The sequence below is a fragment of the Pseudorca crassidens genome, chromosome 1, assembly GCF_039906515.1.
Source record: "Pseudorca crassidens isolate mPseCra1 chromosome 1, mPseCra1.hap1, whole genome shotgun sequence".
Taxonomy (NCBI): domain Eukaryota; kingdom Metazoa; phylum Chordata; class Mammalia; order Artiodactyla; family Delphinidae; genus Pseudorca; species Pseudorca crassidens.
In genome coordinates, this window is record NC_090296.1 from 128,636,528 (window position 1) to 128,663,208 (window position 26,681).

Here is a 26,681-nt window from a genome sequence, read left to right on the forward strand (position 1 = left end):
CCATTTCCTTTTCTCTGCCTTGAATGGGTGAGGTGGCAGGTGCGGGGAGGAAGGAGTCAAGGTAGAACACACGTACAAAAAGTGCACATTTTTTAAGTATACCCTTTGATGCACTTTCACAAATCACACAGCTGTGTAGTCAGCCCTGAGCTCAGGAAACAGTGTCACCAACTCCCCAGAAGCCCCCCTCAGGGGCAATTGGTTGTCTTCTCTCTTCCATCTCATGCAGCCTGTGTGGGGTGTTGGACCTGGGCCTACCCCACACTTGATGAATGCACCAGAAGGCTAAGTGGTAACTTGGGAAGGACCCAGAAAGGAGGAGGGGACATTGCACCCAAGATTTCCTCTGCTCTGAACCATTAAGTCCTCCCAGGAAGGACCAGGCAGGGGTGTGGGGTTCAAGGTCTGCTTAGGAATGGAACCACTTTATGCTGCTTGCTCATGGTGAGCATGGCCCTGACCACCCTCCTGGCCCATCTCCCCTTCCCCAGCTCTGTGGCTCTAACATTAGAATAGAGTGTGCATCCCTGGCTCCTTATCTTCACCAGCCAACAGAGTCGACATCTCTCAGTGCATCCTAAGTGTCACTTCTGCTAGAATAGATTCCCTGATGTGGGGGAAAGAGGAAGGGATGATCTTGCCACCTCTGCGTGTTCATAGTGTCTTATTCATACTTAATAATAATGATTGTGGAATAATCATAATCATAGCTAACCTTGATGGATTCCTATATGCCAGAAAAAGTTTTCATAGCTTCCCTAAGATGTGAGAACTACAATGATCCCCACAACACAGGTGTGGAAAGCAGGGTGAGGGAAGTGAGTTAGCCAGGGAAGGGCCAGCATTCCCCTTACGGTATGTCTCTGATCCAAACCTCTGAGCTACATGTCTGCTCTAGGATAGCACTTCCTACAATGCAGTGCTTTGTGTACAACTCAACCACTACCCGCTCTTCACTAGATGGGGATTTTCTGCAGAAAGGCCTTCTATCTCCCATCCTTGTACTCTGGCCACTCATCCAGGGCTCCTTGTCAAGTGTCCACCAAGAAAGAAAGCAAGGAAGACCTTGTAGATAAATTCCCATCCAGAGGAAGTCTGCCTCTTTTCAGGGAAAACCTAACACCTTGAATACATACCCTCTTTATTTCAGGAGCTTATTGGTCAAAGTAATGGACTCCTAATTGACTGCCCCTCACCTATATAATGTGCATGTTTGAATCAAACACAGCGTATTAATGAACTTAGAAATATAGTTATGGAAAGCATGTCTGTCTCAGCGTGAACTATGGCTGAGAATAAAGAGGCAATCTGAGGAACAGTCCTTTTAAAATGATCTGGAAGCCTAGTATCTCCTTTCAGCTCTCCAAGGTAGCTTGTTTGTAATATAATTTATGTGACTTTGAATAAATGTCACCTTCTTTACAACCTGATCCTTGGGAGAACCTGGCATTTTGAGTATCATAACCAGGGTAGTTAGTGGGGTTCAAGCTAGTGCCACCTTACTTCACTGCACTCAGATGCCAGGTAGCTTTCAATGGAGGGGAAAAATCTCACCAACTGGAAAGTTTCAGATGACATTTGGAGAAACCAGCAAGAACGCTGGGGAGAATGAGCAGAATGTTGTCTTTTGAATTTAGGTTCTTGGCCAGAACATTATGGAAAAGAAAATTTCAAGAACACAGCGGGAATGACAATCCTTGCCCTGTGGCTCTCTGATGTTACTTAATGTAAGAACCTAAATGAAAAGGTTTTAAAAAGGGGTATTTGGTATGGGATATTAAAAATATAAAAGCTGACTTCACATTTCTCAAATACAAATCATCCACGGTGCCCATGGATGAAGCAGTGGTGACCACTGAGGTGGGGGTTCTCCCACTCTCCAGCTTGGCTTCATCATTTGAACCATAAACATTCCAGGTTGTAGGGGATGGTACATGTTTAAGAACTGGCTTGCAGGAAGAAGGCTGATTAGTGTGTTTGCCATTTCTGTGGTCCCAATCAGCAGAGAGTCTGTGCAGAAGATGCCAGCCAGGCCACACAGGTATGGAAGCAGTAACACTAGCTTCATCACCTTCACCGTGCAGCTACGTGGGGCTGGACCTAGTGCCTGCACCTTGCTCAGTGCTTTGCTGCATCCCCTCTGCTCACCCTCACAGAACTATTACCTCCACTTGGCAGATAAGGAAACTGAGATGCAAGTGCCCAGGCTCACATGGCCAGTAAGCGGCAGAGCCAGGACTGGACAACTGAGCCAGGGCTCCTAGACTCTGAAAGAAAGAAAGAAAGGAGTGCCTGCAAAGACAGGCAGAGGAGGGACAGCTCAGGGACTCATAGCTGTGTTCTCAAACAGTTAAGGTCTTATCCTGTGGAAAAGGGAAGAGATTTTATCTGCATTGCTCTAGAGGGTAGGACCAGCGCCCCCTGGAAGAAGGTACCGGGAGGCGGATTTCACTCCATTCAAGATGTTAGAGCTTGGTGGGAGGAGAACTGTCCCAGGGGAGAACACCCTGCAGAGAGGGGGGACCATGACAACCAGCGGACCCCCTCCCATCCCACGGGTCTATCAACAGTGTCTTTTGGAGAAGCATGTTCCAGATGTGAACAGTCCTAGTCCAGGAAATCAAAACCTGGCAATCTAGAGGAGGCACAGCCATTTTCCAAGTGTTTCATTTAATTCAACTCCTGAGTACCGTTCAGGATGCCTCTGGGGTTCTGGATCTTTGGGCTTTTTTGAATAGTGCATGGCCTCGTATAGGACACTGTAGGCGAAATAGAATATTGCATAAAGTATGTATATGTAGTGCTCTTAAATATCTGAATATTAGCTATTCTATTAGATATAAGTATGTAGATACAGAGATATCCCAACGCCTTTGCCTAGGAAGGGGGCCAAATGAGTTACGGCCTTTCTTGTTGAAAGATGAATCCCCGTATCTTCATGCCCCAAGAGTATCATCATCTGACCACCAGCACCATGAGATGGGGAGTGTGTATACACAGCACTGCCACAACCAGCCCCTGGTGAGAGCACAGACAGCATGTATACAAAGATCCAGCTAATTTAATACGTACATTAATAAATATTTTAAATAATAAATTAAATAAATACTAAAGCAATAAATACTTTTATAAATACTAACATGAACTCAGTAGCAAATACAGGCACAATTTAGTAAGAATGAGCCCCCTTTTTTTTTCACCCAAATCAAATCTGTGAAATATTTACTAGATGTAAAATGCAGCCCTGTTGAGTCCAACGGTTTCTGTTTGTTTCCTGGGGCTGGGGGGATCCTTTAACGCATCAGTTGTTGAGAAGCCTTGCTCCTCATCTCTATTTTTGGTGGGAAAGCAGGGTTTCAGGGGAGGCAAGTCGGGCGCTGTCGTGGTACCTGGCAGGGTGGCACCAATAGAATGCCCCAGAAATGGGCCACGGGGAGAACGTTCAATCGAGCACAGCCCTGTCTGGGGGCCGCGCTAGCATCAGGCCGGAGGGGTCCTTCATCAAGCCTAGCGTGTGCAGAGCTGCCACTGACTAGAGCCAGGGCACCTCTCCATCCAGGATGCTGCAAACTCCACCCGGCCCCGCGGCACCCGCCCGCTGGAGAGCGTAATTACCCAACAGATGCAGATTCCTCTCCAGGCGAATGGCAGACTGAAACAGGAGCTCCTCGCGGTTGTCCAGGGCGGATTCCGCTTCCAAGTGGCTCTGCAGCCAACAGGCATACTCTTCCTTACTCAGAACCTGGGTGAGAGCCGCTGATGAACACCCAGGCCGAGCCCCATGGCCTGCCCCGCTCCTTCCGCGAAGCCACGCCTACTCACCCTCTTGGCGATGCACAAGGTGCGCAGGCCCTCCACAGCGTACAGGTTGAGGTAGTTCTGAGTCTTGCTCCAGATCTTCTTTTGATGCCTTCCTCTGGCGTCATCTAAGTTGGAGTAAGAGCAGAAACAAGGATGAGTGAGAACAACAGAGCCCAGTGAAATGGCCTGGACTCCCAGGACACCTGGCCCGTTGAAATGAGTTTGCATATATGCAGTTTCCGCAGCTGAGAGCTCAGCGCCATCAGAGGTTCTAGCTGGGTACTCTTCTCACCCAGGGAGAGAAAACAGCCACATTTTCAGGTCTCTAAAGTAATCACACTCAGAGAGCCAGAAAGTAGGATGATGGCTGCCAGGGGCTGGGGGGAGGGGAGAAAGGATTTGTACAGAGCTTCAGTTTTGCAAGATGAAAATTTCTGGAGATCTGCTGCAGACCAATGTGAATATACTCAACACTACTGAACTGTACACTTAAAACTGGTTAAGATGGTAAATTTATACTGTGTTTTTTTTTTAACCACACACACACACACACACACACACACAAAACAACTAAGAAATTAGCTATCAGCTAGTAAGATTTTTCCAAACATCCACCCTTTTCTGTTTTCTGTAGACACAGATGTGGAACAGACTTGCTGTTTATTACCAGACTGCAGAAGTGCTGACTCTGAGCCTCACCACTGTGGAATCCATGGCAAAGTGACACACACCTTCGTAACTCCACCATGTTCTTGGGTCAATAATTGTTAGTGAGAAGGCAGAAGGCACTTTCGTTTTCGTGTGATAAAAGTATGTTAGGAGTGAATGTGTTTCAGAGCCAGTGAGGACGATGTGGCCCTCCCCATTCTGCCTCACTGTAGCTGGCTGCAATTGGAATGCTAGCAGGAATTTTGTTGCAATTCATTAAGCAGGAATGTCATAGGCGCCCTGTCACATCACTGTGATTTACTCCAACAGCCTCCAGAAAGGGCGCCCAGAAAACATCTGCATCAGTAGATTTAGCCCACCTCTTGCTTCATTACTTGTCAGTAGTATACATGTTCAATATAAAACTTAAAGCAAAAGTTAGATGTTATTTTAAAAAGAACCTCATAACATTTTTGACTATTTCTAATATCCCTTGTTGAAATGAGAATCTCACATAAACAAAACCTCATTAAGAGTGATCTGGCATCTTTTCGTCCAGGAGGTGGGTGTAAATGGAGGCACATAAACTTCCCGTTTAGGAAAAGTCATACTTAAAAGTGCAGTTTCTATCCTCCTACACCAGTCATGTTGCCAGACAGAATATAAGATGCCCAAATATCTGGAGAAAACTATAATCTGAAAAGATACATGCACCCCAATGTTCACTGTAGCACTATTCACAATAGCCAAGACATGGAAGCAACCTAAGTGTCCATCAACAGAGGAATGGATGAAGAAGCTGTGATACATATGTACACAATGGAATACTATTCAGCCATAAAAAAAGAAATAATGCCATTTGCAGCAACATGGACGGACCTAGAGATTATCGTACTAAGTGAAATAAGTTGGACAGAGAAAGACAAATACCATATGATATCACATATATGGAAACTAAAATATGGCACAAATGAACTTATCTATGAAACAGAAACAGACTCACAGAGAGAGAACAGATTTGTGGTTGCCAAGGGTGTGAGGGGTAGAGGAGGTATGGATTGGGTGTTTTGGGACTAGCAGATGCAAAGATATATAGAATGGATAAATAACAAGGTCCTACTGTATAGCACAGGGAACTATAACAAGCACTTTGCTGTGCATCAGAAATTAACACAACATTGTAAATCAACTTATACATCAATAAAATAAATTTTTTAAAAAAGAATAAAGGTGAGAAATGATTTACACCTTCCAAAAAATAAGAATATAAGATGCCCAAATAGCACATAGGACATACTTTTACTAAAAACATTATTTGTCGTTTATCTGAGATTAAATTTTAACTAGACAGTCAATATATTTTCTTTGCTAAATCTGGCAACCCTACTTTCCATTGGTGAGGCCCCTGGTCTGGGGAAGGCTGTCTACTAACCGGGTCAGCTCCTTGACACACGAAACACTCTTAATCTTCTAGATCTGTGCTCTTCATGGAGAAGACAGTGCCCCCAACAGACCGAAGACTGGTCCCTTGGAGGCAAAAAATCTTATTACGCATAAAGCACAGATACATGTACAGTACATAAACAAATATACAGCATATCTGTGGCATTAAAATGTCATGGAAGGGCCATTAGAAAAAAAATATCTAAAAAGACTCCTTAAGGGGGCAATAATGAAAAAAAAAGAGAGAGAGAGTTGGGAAACACTGCCCTAGATTATTGTGCTATAGGAATTTAAATTTCCTGAAAAGATGACACTGAAAGTCATCTTAATTTTGACTACCATTTACTCCTGGTATTGTGATAACATTATTCCAGATTCTGACTGTTCTTTGAGCAAAGACATGTCTAGCTGAGGGACTCTGGAATTAACAGTAATAAAGTACTTGAGTTGTCCAGAGGGGGAGGGGAAGGCTGCATTCCAGAGCAGGAGCAGGATGCAGGGGCTGTGATGCTGCCCTTAACCACACTGGTCCAAACAAAACTAATGAGTGAGAGAAGGCAGGGTGGGCCACTGGGGACGCAGGGTGCCCTGGACAAGGGTGCGGTCACAGACCACACTGACATGTTTCTGTGCAGGACGGAGCCCACCCAGCCCAGCAGGGAGAGAAGCCGTGACCGCCACATCTTGCCCATCCCTCCCCCTCTATTCTTGCCCTTGGAGGAGGATGGAGCCATCACAAGTTTTGTGTCTTAAAGACCACACAGGGACTTCCCTGGCGGCGCAGTGGTTGAGAATCCGCATGCCACTGCACGGGACATGGGTTCGAGCCCTGGTCTGGGAGGATCCCACATGCCGCGGAGCAACTAAGCCCATGCACCACAACTACTGAGCCTGCACTCTGGAGCCCGCAAGCCACAACTACTGAGCCCATGTGGCACAACTACTGAAGGTTATGTGCCTGGGGCCCGTGCTCCACAATGGGAGAAGCCACCGCAATGAGAGGCCTGCACACCACAACAAAGAGTAGACCCTGCTCACCATAACTAGGAAAAGCCCACGTGCAGCAATGAATACCCAACGAAGGAAGGAAGGAAGGAAGGAAAACCACACAGAATGGCACAGGACTGAACCTCAGGCAAGTGAATCTTAAGGAAAAGAAACCAGAGAGAAGGGAAAGGGACCCAGCTTATGCTTTATGCCTATAACACACCAAGCACTGTGCTAGGAGCTTGGACAGGGGCTTCTTGTGAGGTCAGAAGCCTGATTTCCTTTGTACAGATGGGAAACTGAGGCACAGGAGGAGTGACTTGTCCAGGGTGACCCCAGCCCATAAATGTAGACTTGGGATTTGAACCAAGGTCTGCAAGGTAATGGGTGGGGTAGAGTCCCTGCTTTCTACTTGACCCCACACAAGCTAGTGGCAGGGCAGGCAAGACATAGGCACATCCAAAAATACAACACATTCCCCATCTACCAGCAGCTTAGGCTTCTCGTGCCCTTTTTGGTAAAAGTGTTGTGAACTCTTTGAAGAAAGATGTTGGACACCCATGTGCCCTCCTTACTTTATCGCCTGCACACAGGTAGAGCAGCTTGGTCATCTGCAAGCCTGCTCTGCTCCATACCCTGCCCACCCCACCTCCAAAGTGAAAGTTGAATGATTTATGTACAATGTCAGGGTGTCACTTGTGGATAACTTCAGGATTACCCCAGAGCCATCCCCTTTCTTGGGAAACCACTGGGGGCTCTGAACATCCTGAATCTTAAATTGCCTGGTGTCTACATGTAGCTCTGACCGATTCAAACTTATTTGAAGTGCACACTGCTTGGAAATTCCCAGAGGAAGGCAGAGATCTACACAAACTGCTTATTTTTAAGGTGCCCCCTTCAATGTCACGGTTTGGGCAATGTTGTGCTTTGAACCTGTCTGTTCCATGGCTTTGTTCTTTCTCACCTGTAGTTAATTCCTCCCAGGACCAGGTGGAGGGGTCTGGGAAGCTCCCCAGCTTGCATAAGGGCTCCCTTCACCCCTTGACCTTGAAGCTGACTCTGAGTGATAGAAGTTTTGTTTGTTTGTGCTTCATCTAGAAATTTGAGGCTTTCTACTCATTTTTAAAAGTGCACTGCCAAAAAAAAAAAAAAAAAGTGCACTGCCAGCCAAGTACAAGCGTGGCCACTGCTGCAGCCTTCTTGGTTGCTCTCGTGTCCCTTGCAACAGCTCAGCAGACTCCCTGCCCTCTCTCTGGGGTGGGGGTAAGCCTCTCCTGCCATCCCATCCCACCCTTGCTTGCTAGAGCTGGTCCAGTCTTTTCACCTTATCCATGACCCACTGTATGTAGTAAAGTCTGAAACACAGCGGTCCATTAAACTATCTTTAATACAAGGCTGTGGAATAGGATAAAGGTGATATTTTTGCAGTAGAATAAAATCTTCTCAGATAATTGCCATACCTATCTGTTTTTCTTTTGCATGGATGCAAAATCAAATTTCAGAATGAAGGAGGCCCTTGGAATGCAAAATCAGCCTGTAAATTGGATTCTACATCCACCCTAGAACCAACACACGGGTAGGAAGGCAAACCCTGCCCTGGAGTAGGTCACCCTCAAGAAAGGCCATGCAAACCGCTTTCAAAGACGCATTTGCAATTCGCTCAGCTGCCTTTGGGAGGCGATAGCTCTGTGACAGGAAAATGGATTTGTCTGCAGAGATCCACCAGTGCACTTTCCCTTAACTGGAGCTGGAGTCCTGTTCTGAGGCACTGAGGTCACGGCGAGAGGACTGTGGGAAGCAAAGTGGTAACCCCTAGCTCCGTTCCAGAGCCCCAGAAGGGCATATCCAGCGTAAGGATTTCCCACAGGTGGTACCCAGAGCTGTTTCCAGGATATAGAAGAGAGGGAGGCTGTGGGGGTCAGGCAGTGGTCCCTCTCCCATCTGCCATCTGCCATCTACCCCGCTTCTCCCCCCTGGAGGTCAGATGTGACCTCTTTTGTCCTCTGGGCACAGAGGGAGGGGTGACTAGGTTTACTAGTGGGGACCCAGGCCCTCCCCCTTCCAAGTCCCAGAAGCATTTGTATCTGGAAAGAGGTACAAGTCTTTCTGCTAAACAAAGTTTCACCCTCTACACCAGTGGTATATGAACCCCTCTTTTTCAACCTGAAAGTTACATGGAAGTCAAGTGCAAAAGAGACCACGATGGAGGTTCTTGGCTGTAAGACGGCCAGAGGCCAGCAGCCCCCACTACCTGGGCCCTCGCTGTGGCCTGAGAACACTCCATAAATGGGCTAAAAACCATGGCTTGGGCCTCATAGGTGCCCAAGGTCCAAGCGATCACAGGGCAGAAAGGAACCTTCTGGGACTTCTAATCTAAAAGCTCTTAACCTGCATTGCCCAGATTTAAACCTGATGCTAGGCCTCACCCCCATTAATCCCCAACCCCATTCTTCTGAGGTGGGTTCAGGCACTGAAGCCCTCCATCCACTGGGCCCTCCCCCCAATTCTAGTCCAAACCCTTCAGACAAGGAAAAGCCCACCCAGAGAGGCAAAGCTCCACTGGAGGGAGGGGCTGGTTTCTCAGGACTGCTCCCTGCAGTGGGCAGCTGCTAGTGGAGGGGAGCAGGGTACCTGTGGAGCAGGGCAGCAGGAGGTCCATGACCACCGAGTCGGCCCCCTTGGTGTAGACGTTGATCTCGTCCGTGAGTGGGTGCCGGATCACCACTGACATCCTCTTGCGGATGGAGTCGAAGCCCAGCGTGTGCAGGAGCTCGAAGGTGAGCCTGCCCAGGTGGGGCAGCTCTACAGACACCTGGTCGTGCAGTCGGTCCACGAGCGCGCAGCTGTAGGCGCGGGCGGCGTAGACGAGAGCTGCCTCGTCGGGGCTCTCGGCCTCGTAGCGCAGCTCCCGCTCGGGCTCAGGCTCCTGTGCTGAGCACTCAGGTGCCCAGCCGTCTGCCCCGCTGCTGTAGCCATTGCTGGCAAGGCCTGGGGCCGGCGGGCGCAGCCTCTCCTCCAGCTGGAACAACGTGCCGTTGTTGGCCAGCGTGGACAAGAGGCTGGACTTGTGCACCGACTTGTTGGTGGCCATGCTCCCAATGCTGCTGCAGCCCGAGGCCAGGCGGCTGGGCGTGAACCTCCGGAGGAAATCTTCTATCGTCTTCACCGGGGACTTCAGCTCGAAGCGCACCCTCACCTGCCAGGGAAGTAGTCGGAAGACAGGTTAGGTGTCTCCCAAGAGCCCTCACCCTGACTCCCTTAGGGCCGCCCTCCACTTCCCCAGGGGGGCCTGAATACGGATTTCCCATTTCCCACTGAAAATTGCAACCAGAGTCAGCATTTCTTCCTTGAGACTATCCCTTGGCCTCTTCCTCTTCACCTCAACACAGGTTCTGCCATATTCACTCTTTCAGGATGTGACTGTAGGGTAGCAATGACCAAGGCCCGGGATGGACTCAGGGCATTGGGTGGCCTGTGGTTCCCAAGGCTTTGGGACTGTCCCCTCACTGCAGTGGCCCATGGCTTTACAGAAACTTCCCAGGAGTGGGCCTGCCACTGCCTGGCATGAACCCTGGATTTTTTTTTTTTTCAATTAAAAAAAAACATTTAACAAAAGACCAATTTATACATTCTTTTGAATTACGTCCATAAAAAACTTAAATTTACACAAAATTTCCCAAACCCAAAAGAATCTTTCGAAACAAATGAAATACATAGGCAAATTCAGGCTCCAAATCCTTAAACAAATGTTTAAAAAACCACAATAAATTGTGTATTTTCTAAAGAGGACTGAAAACAACAAAACGACATGTATACAATTGTTAAAGTTTCAAAAAGCTCAATATGGAGCAACAAAGCAACACATTATTTAAATGAGTGCTGTATGCTAATGATGATACAATATACCTATTTTAATTTTCTGCTAGATAATGGATTTAGAGCAAATGTTGAAACAATCAAACCACTGAATTACAGTTACCCCTTAATCTTTGCAATTTTGTCCATGGGTCTGAAGTTGTGAATTGTAGTAAGAGCCTCCAGAAACGTCAGGCATTTGGTAAAACAAGGCACATGGGACCAATTTTGATAAAGGTGCTTTTTCTTTGGTCTTCTACTGACTTTAAATATTGCTACATATCCAAGTGGGAGATTTGGACAGCCATGCCAGAGCTCCTGCTAGCTCCAAATGCCCTTGAAGATGGCACCCACCCACAGGTGGGCACAGAAATGCATCCAGAGACACGTTCATGTGCAGTCTGAGGATTCTGCTCCCTACATGGAACTCACTCCATGTGTGACCATGGGCACACACCTCAGTCATGTCGGGGTCTCTCTCGCTTATTCAGTAATTGCAACAATGCCTAGGGTCAGTCAGGTAGGGTCTAACCTAGAAACCAGACCCCTCTTCAGGGAAGTATTCCAGAGGGACTGAACAGGGTGGCGGAAGAACCCAGAGGCCAGACGAGGGATGCCAAGGCTGCTGAGAGGTGAACTGCAAAAGGAAGCAGCCTCCACCCAGGGCTGATGGCACAAGGCTGTGCTCTCTGAGTGTCAGAGCCCGTCCACCTGGGATCCGCCAGGCCCACTGGGGCCTCCAAAGGCCAGTGGGGTATGAGCAAAGAGTACAGGGGGGTCACATTGCTGCCAGATATGTTGCTGCCGCAGAGAGGGCAGGGGCCCCTTGTTCACCCTCCATCACAACAATGGCTTCACCAGCAGAACCTGCTGGAAGGCCCAGGAGGAGGGGAAGGGGTCTGGGAGAGTGGGGGTGACAGGGTACAGACCTATAGTGTGCATCAGCCCTAGAACACCTTCATTTGTATCCACTTAAAGTTGCCTAGCTGCATGACGCACAGCCATGCTTAGGTGCACCCCACCCCCTGCAACACCACCTGGTCCACCCGGAGGAGCGCTTGAGTTATAGAGGTTCCTTTCACATATAAAACCTTACTCTCTTTGGAGAGAACCTTGATGTTAACCCAAACAAAACCCAACTTGGTGTTGCTATGTTTCTACCACCCAAAGTAACTTCCCACTGATTCTCAACCACTTCCTGAACGCCAATGTTAAAGGCCTTTATTAACATCAAATACATTTACTATGTGCCAAACTCTACTCTGAGACCTTTCCCTGAATCCCACCACCGCCCCCACATCCCAGACAAGGTGCCAAAGACACAGGAGGGGACCAGCTTATAGTGTCGTCAGGATGCAAGTCCAGGCGGCTCCTACCAGAGTCTGGGCCCCAGCCCATCCTGTCCCCTCTCATGTAAGAATCTAGGACCCTGAGGCTCTGGTCAGCATGGAGGGCAGCCACCCTCTTGCCACTGCCCACCTTGGGCCACGCCTGTATGCTCTGTGCCCCTCTCATCCTGGGCTCAGTAGCTGTCTCTGGCTGGCTGCCCTCTCCCTCTTCGCCACAGTCCTAGCACCTGCCCACTGCAGTCTGAGGATGTCACCACAGAGCTACTGAGCTGGCCTGCCCCGTCTGAAGCCCCCAGCACACCCCCTGAAACCTGAGAGTGGTGCTGAGCGACCGGGCTCCTGCAAGACAGGGAAGCGTGCTCCCTCTCAGGAAGACTGACACCAGTGGGGCCACACCTAGGGGCAGGGGCTCTGCGGGCTCACAGTACGATGCTCCAGAACTTGCCTTTTGTCGTGGCTGATCCGGGGATGTGACCACCACTGTGTTGCAGATGGTGAGTGCAATGAAGAAGTCGAAAATGTCAGACAGCTCAGGCGAGAGGTGGGCCAATGGGTGCTCCTGGTGCCTTGCAAAAGCCAGGCACTTGTCACACTCGCTCACCTTCTCCAGCAGCTTCGGGTCGGGCGTTATGTCCTTCTCCTGGGAAGAACACAAGGGTCGAAGGGTCAGTCTGACCCAGTGACCTGCCAAGTGTCCTTTTTAGTGCTTGACTATGTAAGGCACCTTGATTTTACTAGAAGCTGTAAACAGACCTTCACCTCATATATACACACGTCATTTTATAATTACAAATTATGTATAATCTTGATTGTATAAGAATATACAGCTAACATATGAAATGCATATATTCTTATATATAAGAAGGTACACATGTTCTTTTTATAAAATAATACCTCCAAGAATATATATTATTATAAAATTAACATATCTTACTCAGAAAGATTTGGAAAAATAAGAGAATAATAGGGAAAATGTAACAGATCTCTATCACACCACCTTACAGTAATATATACTTTTTAAAAAACATGCTTCTCTGCCTTTCCTTCGTCTTTTTTCTATACATGTACATTTTTAATCAAAATATTTTATACATAAATTGGCAGTTTCCATTTCCCCAAAAACATTATATTGCCTCAACTTTACCAGGCCTTTAAGAGCCATTTGAAAACATAATTTTTAACGGCATAAAAACAGACATACCATAATTTATTTGACCATTCCTTTATCACTGGGTACATTTTTTCGCTGTTTTATTGATGTAAATAACACACTGATAAGCTTCTATGCACAGAAATCTTTCACTGAATCACTAACTTCCTAGGTCAGAAGTTGGAACATTTCAAATACTCTTAACCCGTATTGATTGTGAAATTGATGTCAGGAAAACCTTCTCCAACACAGCCTCCCTGCTGCTCGGGTGACAGCTCCCCGCCCACGTGCCCCATGTAAACCCAACAACAATCAGTGACCACAAGTCTAGATGACCTCTATTCAAATGGCACCTTCTATATGGGTTTCGAAGGACATAAAAGAATGAGGCCACCATACGTGAACAAAACGGATTCTCCCTCTCTGGTCTTCAAAAATTTTAGAAGTGAAAGGATCTTTTAGAGGTTGTCACTCACGTACTTCTGGAAATTTCCCTGCCGGATGAGAATGGTCCATAAATGTTTGGGCGGTTGACAAGGCAAAGGATGGATTTGGGTTCATCTAATTAAATTTCTTTTTTTTAATCTGACTTTGCTTTTGCACAGTTGTCATCTTGCCCTGATGTTTTACACATTTCATAGGGCAGGACAGACTTCCTCTCTGTCACCCACTTGGCTGGGTCATCGGCAGTCCCCGCCTGGTAAGGGGACCTAATCAGTGTTTTGGAAAAGATACAGCAGTGTGGGAAGAAGGCACTGGACAGAAAAACATCCCCTAACTGAACAGAGGTAACTCCCCGGTGAAGAACAGACACTTTTGGTGACTGGGGGAGGTGACAGCGGGAAGGAGGGCTGCAGGACTCACCATGGGGCTGCTGAAGGCTGTGTGCTTGGACAGCATGCTGGCCCTCTTGGCCTCGGCACGGCTGCTGGTGCGCCGGTGTGACCTGGTGCTCTGGCTCCGACGCACGACTCGGATGCTTTGGTGGCTCCCGGTGCTGCTGCGCTGGGGCAGTGAGCCCCCTCTGGGCACCACCTCCTCCTCCTCCGAGTCTGCTTCCTGGTACCTGGCCAGACGCCGGGCTGTGGGGGAGGGGAACTAAGTGACATCGTGGGGAGGCTATGTGTGATACTGAAGGGTCTAGGTTCCACAAGGCATCCAGCAGGGCACCCTGGGCCCTCACCACCCTCGCTCTCTGATGGCGAGGCCATGTTTGACAGGGGTTTCCACTGAGGGATGGGGGATGTTCTCATTTACATGCACCTTCAGTGGACCCGATGGGGCTTATGTTCTCAACCCCACGTCACAGATGAGAAGACTGAGTCTCATCTGTTAAGGTCATGGGATGCAGGGGCAGGGGGTTGAGATGGTACCCAGGCCCACGGGATGCCAAAGCTCAGGTCCCGCCCGTGATGGCAAAGGGGCCACCCCATCCCACAAAAAGTCAAATGTGGGTGGAGATGGGTCCACATACAGCCCCTCTGTTCAGGGGGAGCCCCCATGTGAATGGGGTGGGTGGGCAGGTGGCTGGGAGGCCCACAGAGTAGCTGGGTTCCAGGCTTTGACCTTCATGCCAGGGTCACAGGGCCACCTGCTTACTGGGCTGTCAGGACAGATCACGCATTGAGCATCTGCCTTGCAGTCAAGCAGAAATAACGGTTCTCAGGCTGTGTTGACGGTGCTCTCCTGAGAGGGCTCCTTGCTCAACGTCAGGTGGGGATAAAGCACTTAGCAGCAGGGAGGCTCACATCCTCCTGGGGTTGTACAGCGTGGAAGAATGCCGCCAGTGTTCAGAACCAGCAAGCAGAGCTCCACTGAAGAAGACGGTGATTGTGATGCTGTGCCTGGCTCTTAGGGGGCACCGTGGAGCGACAGTCCCTGAGGCCTCCAGGGCTCTCAGTGAATCACAGAAGTGCACCCACGCTGCTGTTCTTGCTAACAAGGGCTCTCAACACGTGTTCCTGGCTTTGCCCAGTTAGTTCAGCTTCTTCCATCATATGTGAGCAACAGGAGACTATCCATAGGGACCACTAGCTCCAAACAAGCAACTCTTAAGAACTTCCAGGGCAGGCCCGGTGCTGGGTGGCAACACAAGGCATCCTAACAGGAGGTGGCCCGTGTGAGGGGCTAAGAGAAGGGCCCCCCGTCTGGGCATGCCATGGTGTGGTCTGTCCTGTGGGCCAGGCCTTGAACTCAGCATCTTCTTTGGGAAGACTTTTCTTTAGAGATAAGGAAAGGGAAGTCACCTGTCCATGGCCACCAGGCCGGGTAACTGCCAACCCCAGGACTCCACCTCAGGGAGCTCCTAATTCCAGGAGAAAACTCCTGCACCTGCCCCCTTTTCCCCCTGGCAGTGAGGTGGTGAGTGGATGGCAAGGAAGGGCAAAGCCTGGACTGGGCCTGTCTAGCTCCTAGGCTTGGACATTATGAGCACGGTGTCAGCCTCCCAAGGGCACATCTGCCCGCCCACCCTCCCACAGCAGTGATGAGATGTTAGCCTGAAAGCGGCCATCCCTCAGGCCGCTGCTGGTGCGTCTGTGCTCTGTGACCAGACAGCAGTGGCCTCAGCGATGCCCTCGGGCTCTTTGGGGAAGACGGAGACAAGGAGCAGGTGATGCTTGGCCCTGGCCCTGCACCGTCACCAGGACACGAAGTAGAGAGGGACACGCCCATGGTCTGTGCAGCCGGTTCAGGTACACGTGAGCTGGGCTCAGTACTCAGAGTCAAACCCACCTGAATTTGTTTTACTAACAGATCTGAGAGGTCGGACCATGCGAGCAGCTGCGAAGGGTGCCCGCCCAGGGGCCCGTCAGTCACTGATCACAGCTCTTCTTTAAAACATGCTGCAGAGACACCTGGCTGTTTCCACCTTCCCCAGCAATGCTTTCCTGTGTCTTCTGGGGGCGATGGACCCCTTTGGTTTTATGGTAAGCATCTGACAACTGTGAAAATCCTTCTGTAATCTTACTTGGGATTCTGCCCCCAGAGCCTCAGTTCCAGTTCAAAGGCCGACTTCAGACCTGGTCCTCTGACTCCTTTATAAGCAGGATGAGGTCTGCTTTCAGGCCCCCAAGCTCTTCTGCACAAGCCTGGGGAGTCAGGGAAGGGAGGAGCCAGAGAGGGAGGCAGGTGGGCAGATGGGACACTGTTCCTGACCGGTTTTTTTGAGTGGCAAATAAAACATTAAACAAATTGGACACATTCCTATGCCTTCTGTTAATATGATTCATTTTATCATGGAGGATATAGTGGATATCATGATAATTCTTGGTTTTATAAAACTCACAAAAATCTCTTGCTTCCAGCAGATCTTTCCCACCAAATGCCCCTAAAGAACAGCTTCCTATTGATGCCCCCATGTTGTCCCCCTGTTCTGTACTTGCTTCTGTTTCTGTGGCAAGGTTTCTTTGATGTTCTCAGATGCTGTTCCAGGAAAGAAGGGGAGTCCTGTTTGCAGAGCAGGTGCCCTCTCTCTCAGAGGTACGATGGCCCCAGAGACACTTCTGTGGTACAGGGACCCCCTCCTGTTTTGGGTGGGCAGCTGGCTCCAGGCACCCCTCGACTTAGGAAGCAGATGGCTCCCCTATGTGCTCAGAGGGGACAGAGGGAGGCAGCCAAGGATGAGAAAAGGAGAGGTGGGAGGAGAGACTGCCTAAATTCCAAAGTGAGGTGACACTTCCCTCTGGGAGGTCATATTCCAGAGGAAAGAAAGCAGCATGAACTGCCCAGTGCCCTGCTGAGAATTTGCAGCTGATAACAAGGAGACTGATGCGTGACAAAGGAAACATCTCTTTGCCTCTTGGTGTGACAGAGACCGGGTGCCTCTGAGGTGAGTTCCTCAAGGTTGCCCTCTTTGGTTCTGCTTGTCTGGCAGAAAATGAGTGTTTAAGCAGATGCCCACCACAGCAGATAGTGCAGGAAGCAGGGCGCCATCAGCAATAAGGAGGGGCCTTTTCTATAGATGCTGGTCCAGAGTTGCTCTGCCAGCCTTTCTGTTTTATTCTTCCTCAAAAATCATCAACCCCTGAAGCTGTGTGTGTGTGTGTATGTGTACACGCACACACACACAGGCACATGGGCATGCAACTCTGATACAGCAGCTCTCTGGTCCTGCCCAGCTTGGGAGCCCCCATCCCCAGACTCACCATTTGCATCATGAGAATATTCTATGCCAGACACAGTGCATCTTCGGAAAACCATCTTATTCTCAGTTAAAGTGCCAGTTTTATCGGAGAAGATATACTGTATCTGCCCTAGGTCTTCCGTGATGTTCAGGGCTCGGCACTGCAGCTGTGAGTCTGTCTCCTCATCATACAACTCTATATCCTGGTTAATGAAGTACACTTGGCATACTTTAACAATTTCAATGGAAACGTACAAGGAAATTGGGATCAAAACCTAGGAGACACAAGGCACATAGAATGAATGACCGTGAAGACCCGAGAACTGCGGATTTAGTCCAATCTAAACGACAAATAACTACAACCCCAAGTAAGTAGGGACTATACTGTACCTTTCAGAGCTTAAACAAGTTGGCTTAGAGTCAGTATTGTTAGAGTATTAGGATATTGGCAAAGAGTTTAAACTAGGACAGCCTACGGTGCCACTGCAGAGCGGAAATCCACTATCGTGTCTGGAAGTATGGAAACCATGGCTTGTATAGAAGCAAGCGTTTTCATATTACTAAGTTGTGCTTGAGAGAAGCTAGGAGAGGAAAAAGAGAAAAGAGAAACACAAAACACATGGCACAGTCAGAGTCCTCATAAGCAAAGTCACCTCACACCCAGGCTGTCCCGGGGCTCCCAGTGACAGGAGCTGCCTGTCCCGCAGACACAACCCCACAGCTCAGAAGAGATAGTCTTTTCAGTGGCTGGTTCTGTGCTGAAGGACAATCTCTGTGATTTTGTACAATACAGAGCAGAGGGGAGAGGCTTTGAGAAGAACAGTCATGGTTATGCTTTGACAATTCAAGAATAACCTTCATGAAATCAACGCTTAATTTTTTCTTTATCTCTGGAGTAACAGTATTGAACTGATACTTATGGGCTCAGAATATCACATTCAGACTAACTGGGTTCTCTGGGTAACTTAAGTATATGTTAATGCAACACCTACTACAGGACGAACTCAAGTACATGTGATATAAGACAGCAGAACGCCCCTTCCAGGCAAAGGCTAAGCCAATATCTTCTGTTCACTGTGTCCCTAAGGAGGGTGGCAGAGATGCTCACTGCCCCTCTCCACTCTCACAGGCTTTTGGGGGCATAAATTCTCAGTTAGTGATGGGGAATTGTTCAGGAAGCATGGGAACTAATAATAATAATAATAACCAATGCTGCAAAATGCAATGTGATATCCTAAGTTGACTCCAGGAACAGAAAAAGCACATCAGTGGAAAGATTAGTAGAATCCGAATGACGTCTGGAGTTTTGTTTGAGACAAAGTACCAAAGTTGGTTTCTCAGGTTTTTTTTTTCTTTTTTGCGGTACACGGGCCTCTCACTGTTGTGGCCTCTCCCGCTGCAGAGCACAGGCTCCGGACGCACAGGCTCAGCGGCCATGGCTCACGGGCCCAGCCACTCCGCGGCATGTGGGATCCTCCCGGACCGGGGCACGAACCCGTGTCCCCTGCATCGGCAGGCGGACTCTCAACCACTGCGCCACCAGGGAAGCCCGGTTTCTCAGTTTTGACAATGTACCAGAGAAATGTAATATGCTCACATTAAGACACACTGGGTGAGGGACACATGGGAACTCTCTGTACTATTTTTTGAAACTTGTCTGTAAACCTTAAAATTATTCTGAAATAAAAATGTAGGTTTAAGACAGGAATAAAGACGCAAACTTAATAGAGAATGGACTTGAGGATACGGGGAGGGGGAAGGGTAAGCTGGCACAAAGTGAGAGAGTGGCATGGACATATATACACTACCAAACGTAAAATAGATAGCTAGTGGGAAGCAGCCGCATAGAACAGGGAGATCAGCTCGGTGCTTTGTGACCACCTAGATGAGCAGGATAGGGAGAGTGGGAGGGAGGGAGACGCAAGAGGGAAGAGATATGGGGATATATGTATATGTGTAACTGATTCACTTTGTTAATAAAGCAGAAACTAACACACCATTGTAAAGCAATTATACTCCAATAAAGATGTTAAGAAAAAAATGTAGGTTTTTTTAAGAAGTAATTGAGTGGAGGGGGGTGGGATGAATTGGGAGACTGGGATTGACATATACATACTACCGATACTATATATAAAATACATAACTAATGAGAACCTACTGTATAGCACAGGGAACTCTAGTCAATGCTCTGTAGTGACCTAAATGGGAAAGAAATGCAAAAAAGAGTGGATATATGTATACGTAGAGCCAATTCACTTTGCTGTACAGTAGAAACTGGGAAGGAAATCCAAAAAAGAGTGGATATATGTATACGTATAGCTGATTCACTTTGCTGTACAGTAGAAACTAACACAACATTGTAAAGCAACTACACTCCAATAAAAATTAATTAAAAAAAAAGAAGTAATTGAGTGGAAAAACAAAACAGAACCAATGATGGAAAAACTGACCCCTCAGAGCCTAAAAATCTTAAGAATAGAAAAGGAGAATTTTAACTTGAAAAGCACCCAAGAAAAGATCCTTTAGATAAGTCGGGTGGGAAAACAAAAGGTAACACATTTGTCAGATGAACCTGTGCTCCTCCCAGGTGCAGAATTTGTGGGAAGTTCTTAGCAGAATATGATGACTCAAAGTTCTCATCAGACTATGATGACTCAAAGTTCTCATCAGAAAAGTAAAGCAGTTGTCATATGGAACTTAGTACTGTTACCTGCAGAACTATTATCATTGTCAAAAACGAATAAACTGCAGCTGTGACTGGGGATAAAGAGGTGCCGTCAGACTCAGGGACATCAAATAATGATTTCTTCTCTTGATAGCGCTGCACCCATAGTCCATGTCCTGTAGCAAAGTTCAAAGAGGAACGTCATTCACCTGACACAAGTACATCGGGTTTTATGAGCCCACCTGGCCACCTAAGAAAGCAAAAGCCCACGGTATTGTTGGCACTACAATCAGAGCACTGGAAGGAAGGCCCCGGGACTTGGACTCTGCCTCAACCCCGGCCTTTCCCATCGTTGGTACTGAATAGCACCACTGGTCATAACACAGGAATTGGACGTGTGCTGGTAGCTGCCAACGAGAAATCCCAGAAAGGAATTTCCCAATGCCTCACTAAACACCAGTCTCAATAGGCTCTGAATACTGCCTGTAATTGTCCCTGCTTAGAGATTCAAAATTCACATCTCACAGACTCTGAAAAGCCAACAGCAACACACGTTATTTCAACTGAGCCCCACACCTAAATGATGACAGAGCCCTTTTCATGCCCCGTATACCAGTGCCTTTTACCACTGAGTTCCAAGACCATGTCACACCTGTCTGGTGTGTGATGGCAGCTGAGCGGGACACGGTGAAGGTCGTTTACCTGGAGGTCCACGCGCTTCCCTGCCAGGCACTCCCAAAGCAGCATGCCGGTTTGGAGGCCACCAGAAGCTGGGGGCGCCAGGCTGCACACAGCCTAACTGCTAGCCCCTTCTTGGGACCCAAATAATGTTTTCCCTCTTCTCACAGAGTCCCTAATAGTAGCATTTGTGCTTCTACTGCTCTGATTCCTGTTATCACCAGGTTAGTATCACTCTTTCCATTGGAATCATTACAGGAGGCATGATTAAGCCGTTCTTCCACCCCAGAAGATGCCAATTCGAAAAACACTAGTTTGCGGAGCTCATTCATCGAAACGTCTCAACGTGGTCTTGCCAATGCAAACATCCCCTGAGTCCAAGCCAGTGACAAATGTGTGTTAATTAGAGCACTGGGTCAGAAGGAGACAGAGACAGCCCAGCCGGGGCCCCCGGCAGCTGTCCAGCAGTGCCCACTCATCGCGACCTCTGAGGACACTTACCGACGGCTGAAAACAGAGACATACAAACGAGGAGGAGGACACACCAGAGCACGTCGCAGTTCATCTGCCTCTCCAGCCGGCTGCGCTTGTAGCGGGGCCCGCTGTTGTTCAGCAGAGCCTTGGTCTCATGTCCTGCGGGGGAGGCGGTGAGTCAGTGCCCAGCAGGAAAGGGACGGGCTACGCTGACTCCATGGATTGGAAAAGGGTGCTGCCATCCAATGATCCATATGGGATAAGTTCAGTCAGAAAAGTAGGCTCTACAATTAATCTCAACTATGTAACCACCACGGGGAAATGCACAGAAAGAAATAGGCTAACATGCTAAGAACACTTCTGGTCCAGATATTATTAGACGTTTTGCGTCCATCTATTTTCCTGGTTCTCTACAATGGGTTTATGCTACTTTGATAATCAGGAAAAAACCAAAACAACCAGGAGCAATGTCCAGGAATAGCCAGCCCACCATGCTGAGCCAATGCCATCACAGACAGCACGTGACACGCAGCACCTACCTGCGTAGATGACGATGCCCACGACGGCTTCTGTGTTTCGGATGGTGCAGCCTCGAAGCAGCAGGTTTTCTTTGTAGAGCCCAGCCTTTTTCCCGTTGTTGTGTATGCTGTCATGGAACAGTTGGCATGTGTCACGTGGGTGCTTACATGGCCTCACAGCTCAAGCAGCACCGCTCTGGGAAGGAAGGCCTAGACCCGGGGCTGGGGAGGGGAGGGGTGGAGGGTCTCAGTGGACCTTTGCAAGAGCTGAGATGGGGCTGGCACTCACCAGTAACTGGGCTTCTAGAAGCCCCTCCAGAGCCTGATGTTTGTTCGTTTATTTTGCCCACGGGCTTTGTGAAATAAGAAATATATGATTTTATCTCTGCCCCCGGTTCCTGACACAGGGCTCCTGACACCTTTGTAAATAGAAGTCCTAGGATAATCTTTTGTTCTAACATTTAGTCTTTGACTCCAGTTCCTGGCACAGAGCTCCTAAAATTCTCGTAATTTCCTAAGTGATCAGAGCACTAGGAACATCTTTTGTTCTAACATTTGGTCTTCGAGACCGGCTGTTCCTGACACACAGGACTGAGCCTGTCACCTGTGGGATCTGACGCTCTCCCCAGGTAGATAGCATCAGAATTGAGTTAGACTGTGGGACACCCAGCTTGGTGTGGGAAAAACCCACACGTCAGAATTGGTACCAGGACCATTGTAGGCTTCATGCCACAAGGTCTGGCCACAGCTAGAGAGGGCAGAGTCGGGAACTGGGGGACCGAGTTGGAAAGCTGGCCCAGGAAGGCCCTGCCAGGTGATCTCTGCCCATGTCCTGATCATCACAGAGAACACTTCTCCTCACCAGTACCTCATGTTGTCACAAGGGTACAAATATTTCTCTAGAAAAGGGGATCATATTGATTTCAGCAATATTTCCTACATTCTGTTTTTCTTATTAAAAGTCACACAATTATTAGAAATATTAGCATGTTAAATTTGAAATGTGGTAAACTCCATGATACAATTTTATACATTTGGTTTCACTGTTATTTAGATTCAGAGAATATCCCATGTTTAAGCAACTGCTTTTCAAACTCATCCTCTTGACCTACTAATGGCAGCCGCACCCTCACCCCTGTTGGTCAGGAGTGTGCTAGGGCCACACTGGGGTGGATGAGGTCCTGGGAGCCTGACGAATAGGTCACAAGGGGAGGCCCTGGAGGCTTTCAGAACTAGAGCAGGGGCCCTGCCTAACCTACATCAATCAGGCAGTGCCACCTGCCTTCCAAGAGGAGGGCCTTCCAAGAAGCCACCTTCTCACACCCTATGTGGACAGCCCTCCCCAGCCCTCCCACACACACCCACAGCCCAAACTCCTTCTCTGAAGTCACCAAGGATCCCTGCAGGTGTCGCCCCTCCCACCAGCTCCTAGCAGTGCCCACTGACCAGCGAGCAGAGCTAGTTTGGAGAGGTACAAGGTCAGAAGAAGCCATTAAGGGTTCCAGGAAAACAGCACTTCCTGCCACTTCTGGACCCTGGTCACCTGCATGAGGGATGGGGCTGCCTCTCAACCTAAGACACAATCTGTATTCTTCACAACCAGGGAAATCAATATATTTTATGGTGAAGAAAAGAAGCTAAACAATAAAGAAAAGCCCAAAACACCATGCTGGGGGGACGCATTTCCTGCAAGCCTGTTATTTACCAACATGGCACTGGTTCTTCTGCAGAACTCATGCAAAGGAACGTGCAGGAGGAGGGCCAATCAACACTGTGTGATGCCCTCTCCCTCCCCCCCACCTTGTGGCAATTCCAGAATAAAGTTCTGCTTTAAAAAGAGATTCAAGACTGGAAACCTCAGTGCCAGCTAAAGAGTCAAGAGGTCCGAGTGCATGAGACGTTACACACAAAACCCAGCTCCCGAGTCAGGAGTGAGAGAATGCCCACCGCCACGGTTCTCTCCGCAACAGCCGCACATGGAAACCATTTCTCGGGACAGCAGTCAAGGATGAACCATCTAAATCAAACCAGTCATGCTTATTCAGAAGAAGAGATGAACTCAACAGAAACAAGAAAAGGTATTACATTAAGCTTCCTTTGATGTGACCTACACCTTTCAGTAACTACTGTGCTTTCTAATCAGACCAAGCCAGACCAGAACTGATCACAGCAGGTGTATCGGCCTGTTTAAGGCCCCCAGCGGCATACAAATGGCAATGGGGGCTGTGCTCTGAGTGAGTCTCCCTGCATCAGAAGGGGAGGAAGGCTGGAGAACGGCGTCACCCTAAAGGTGCTTGGCAGTGCAAGTGCTGCCTTGGTCTCCTAAGGGGGAAAGTCCCTGCTAAGGGCGAATAGGCCCAGGACCCAGCAGGCATGAGGCTTGACTCCAGGAAGACGTGCAAGAGAATATGAGCCCATCACACTGCCCTCAGCACCTACCTCTGTCTTATGGCTTGACATGTGTCCCCCCTAGAATTCATATGTTGATGTCCTAACCCCCGTATCTCAGAATGTGACTGCATTTGGAGTTAGGTCTTTAAAGAGGTAATTAAGTTAAAATAAGGTCATATGGATGGGCCCTAACCCCATATGACTGCTGTCTCTGTTAGAAAATATTTGGACACAGAGACGGACAAGCACAGAGGTTAAGATGATGTGAGGGCACAGGGAGAAGGCGGCTGTCTGCAAGCTAAGGAGAGGGGCCTCAGGAGACACCAGTCCTGCTGACACCTGGATCTTGCTTCCACCCTCCAGAACTGTGAGACAATGCATTTCTGTTGTTTAAGCTGCAGGGTCTGTGTCAGCCCAAGCAAACGGATACATCCCTTAACATTTAATCTGAGCCACGTACAAGAGCTCCTTTAGTTCAAGTCCCCATTGTTTGACTCATCCAAACAATCTCTTCTAAATAGAAACTGTCCAAAAGTGCCCTGGGAAATACCACATGCAGGACGTGACAGGGCTCAGCTAATAAACTCCTGCCTGGCTGTTCTTTCTCAAGAGAGGCTGTGTCTCCTGATGGGCTTGCATGTCAGTTCTGTCCTTCTAAGTCCCAGCACTCGGAGGTGCTGGGGAGAATCAACCATATGTCCAGACACAGGTGCAAGGTGCCATGGTTGTGATGCAAGAGAAGGGGGACCTTGGACAGCAACCTGCAGCCGCCCCTCCCTAGGTCACATCACCTCTAGCACCCAGACCTGGGTCTCTTCTCTGCTCCATTGCTGGCTGAAGCTCCACCACTGACTGGTCACACATGGGCCAGCACCCTTGCTGCCATTGTTGACTCCCCTCCTTATTTTTATATCCACACAGACATCAGTTTTCGATTTTGCCCCCTTCGCTAGCTATTCCTTTTTATTTTTTGGTATCTTTATTGGAGTACATTTGCTTTACAATGTTGTATTAGTTTCTACTGTACAACAAAGTGAGTAAGCTATATGGATACACATATCCCCATATCCCCTCCCTGTTGAGCCTCCTTCCCACCCTCCCTATCCAACCCCTCTAGCTCATCACAAAGCATCGAGCTGATCTCCCCATGCTATGCAGCAGCTTCCCACTAGCCATTTATATTTGGTAGTGTATATATGTCAATGCTACTCTCTCACTTTGTCTCAGCTTCCCCTTCCCCTCCATGCCCTCAAGATCATTCTCCACATCTACGTCTTTATTCCTGCCCTGGCACTAGGCTCATCAGTACCGTTTTTTATATTCCATATCTGTGCATTAGCATCCGGTATTTCTTTTTCACTTTCTGACTTACTTCTCTCTGTATGACACTCTAAGTCCATCCATGTCATTACAAATAACTCAATTCCGTTCCTTTTTAGGGCTGAGTAATATTCCATTGTATATATGTGCAACATCTTCTTTATCCATTCATCTGTCGATGGACACTTAGGTTGCTTCCATGTCCTGACTATTGTAAACACAGCTGCAATGAATATTGTGGTACATGACTCTTTTTGAATTATGGTTTTCTCAGGGAATATACCCAGCATATGATTGCTGGGTCATATGGTAGTTCTATTTTCAGTTTAAGGAACCTCCATACTGTTCTCCATAGTGACTGTAACAATTTGCATTTCCACCAGCAGTGCAGAAGGGTTCCCTTTCCTCCACACCCTCTCCAGCATTTATTGTTTGTAGATTTTTTGATAATGGCCATTCTGACTGGTGATACCTCTTTGTAGTTTTGATTTTCATTTTTCTAATGATTAGTGATGTTGAGCATCTTTTCATGTGTTTGTTGGCAATTTGTATGTCTTCTTTGGAGAAATGTCTGTTTAGGTCTGCCACCCATTTTTGCATTGGGATGTTTGTTATTTTGATAATGACCTGCATGAGCTGCTTTTATATTTTGGAGCTTAATCTTTTGCCAGTTGCTTCATTTGCAAATATTGTCTCCTTTTCTAGGGGTTGTCTTTTTATCTTGTTTATGGTTTCCTTTGTTGTGCAAAAGCTTTTAAGTTTCATTAGGTCCCATTTGCTTATTTTTTATTTTATTTCCATTACTCTAGGAGGTGGGTCAAAAAGGTCTTGCTGTGATTTATGTCATAGAGTGTTGTGCCTATGTTTTCTTCAAAGAGTTTTATAGTGTCTGGCCTTACATTTAGGTCTTTAATCCATTTTGAGTCTATTTTTGTGTATGGTGTTAGGAAGTGTTCTAATTTCACTCTTTTACATGTAACTGTCCAGTTTTCCTGGCATCACTTATTGAAGAGGCTATCTTTTCTCCATTGTATATTCTTGCCTCTTTTGTCAAAGATATGGTGACCATATGTGTATGGGTTTATCTCTGGGCTCTCTATCCTGTTCCATTGATCTATATTTCTGTTTTTGTGCCAGTACTATACTGTCTTGATTACTGTAGCTTTGTAATATAGTCTGAAGTCTGGGAGCCTGATCCCTGCAGCTCAGTTTTTCTTTCTCAAGATTGCTTTGGCTATTCAGGGTCTTTTGTGTTTCCATACAAATTGTAAAATTGCTT

At 47.9% G+C, this 26,681-nt stretch overlaps 1 protein-coding gene across 1 annotated transcript in view; it reads right to left on the minus strand.

Moving 5' to 3' along the window:
• ATP10A (ATPase phospholipid transporting 10A (putative)) overlaps window positions 1-26,681 on the minus strand; it is a 174,953-nt gene that overhangs the window by 22,230 nt on the left and 126,042 nt on the right. Inside the window, 9 exon segments of the mRNA XM_067755780.1 lie at window positions 3,616-3,742; window positions 3,823-3,926; window positions 9,511-10,075; window positions 12,529-12,723; window positions 14,098-14,315; window positions 17,379-17,631; window positions 20,067-20,197; window positions 21,201-21,332; window positions 21,713-21,819. Of these exon segments, the coding sequence (XP_067611881.1) occupies window positions 3,616-3,742; window positions 3,823-3,926; window positions 9,511-10,075; window positions 12,529-12,723; window positions 14,098-14,315; window positions 17,379-17,631; window positions 20,067-20,197; window positions 21,201-21,332; window positions 21,713-21,819 (1,832 nt within the window).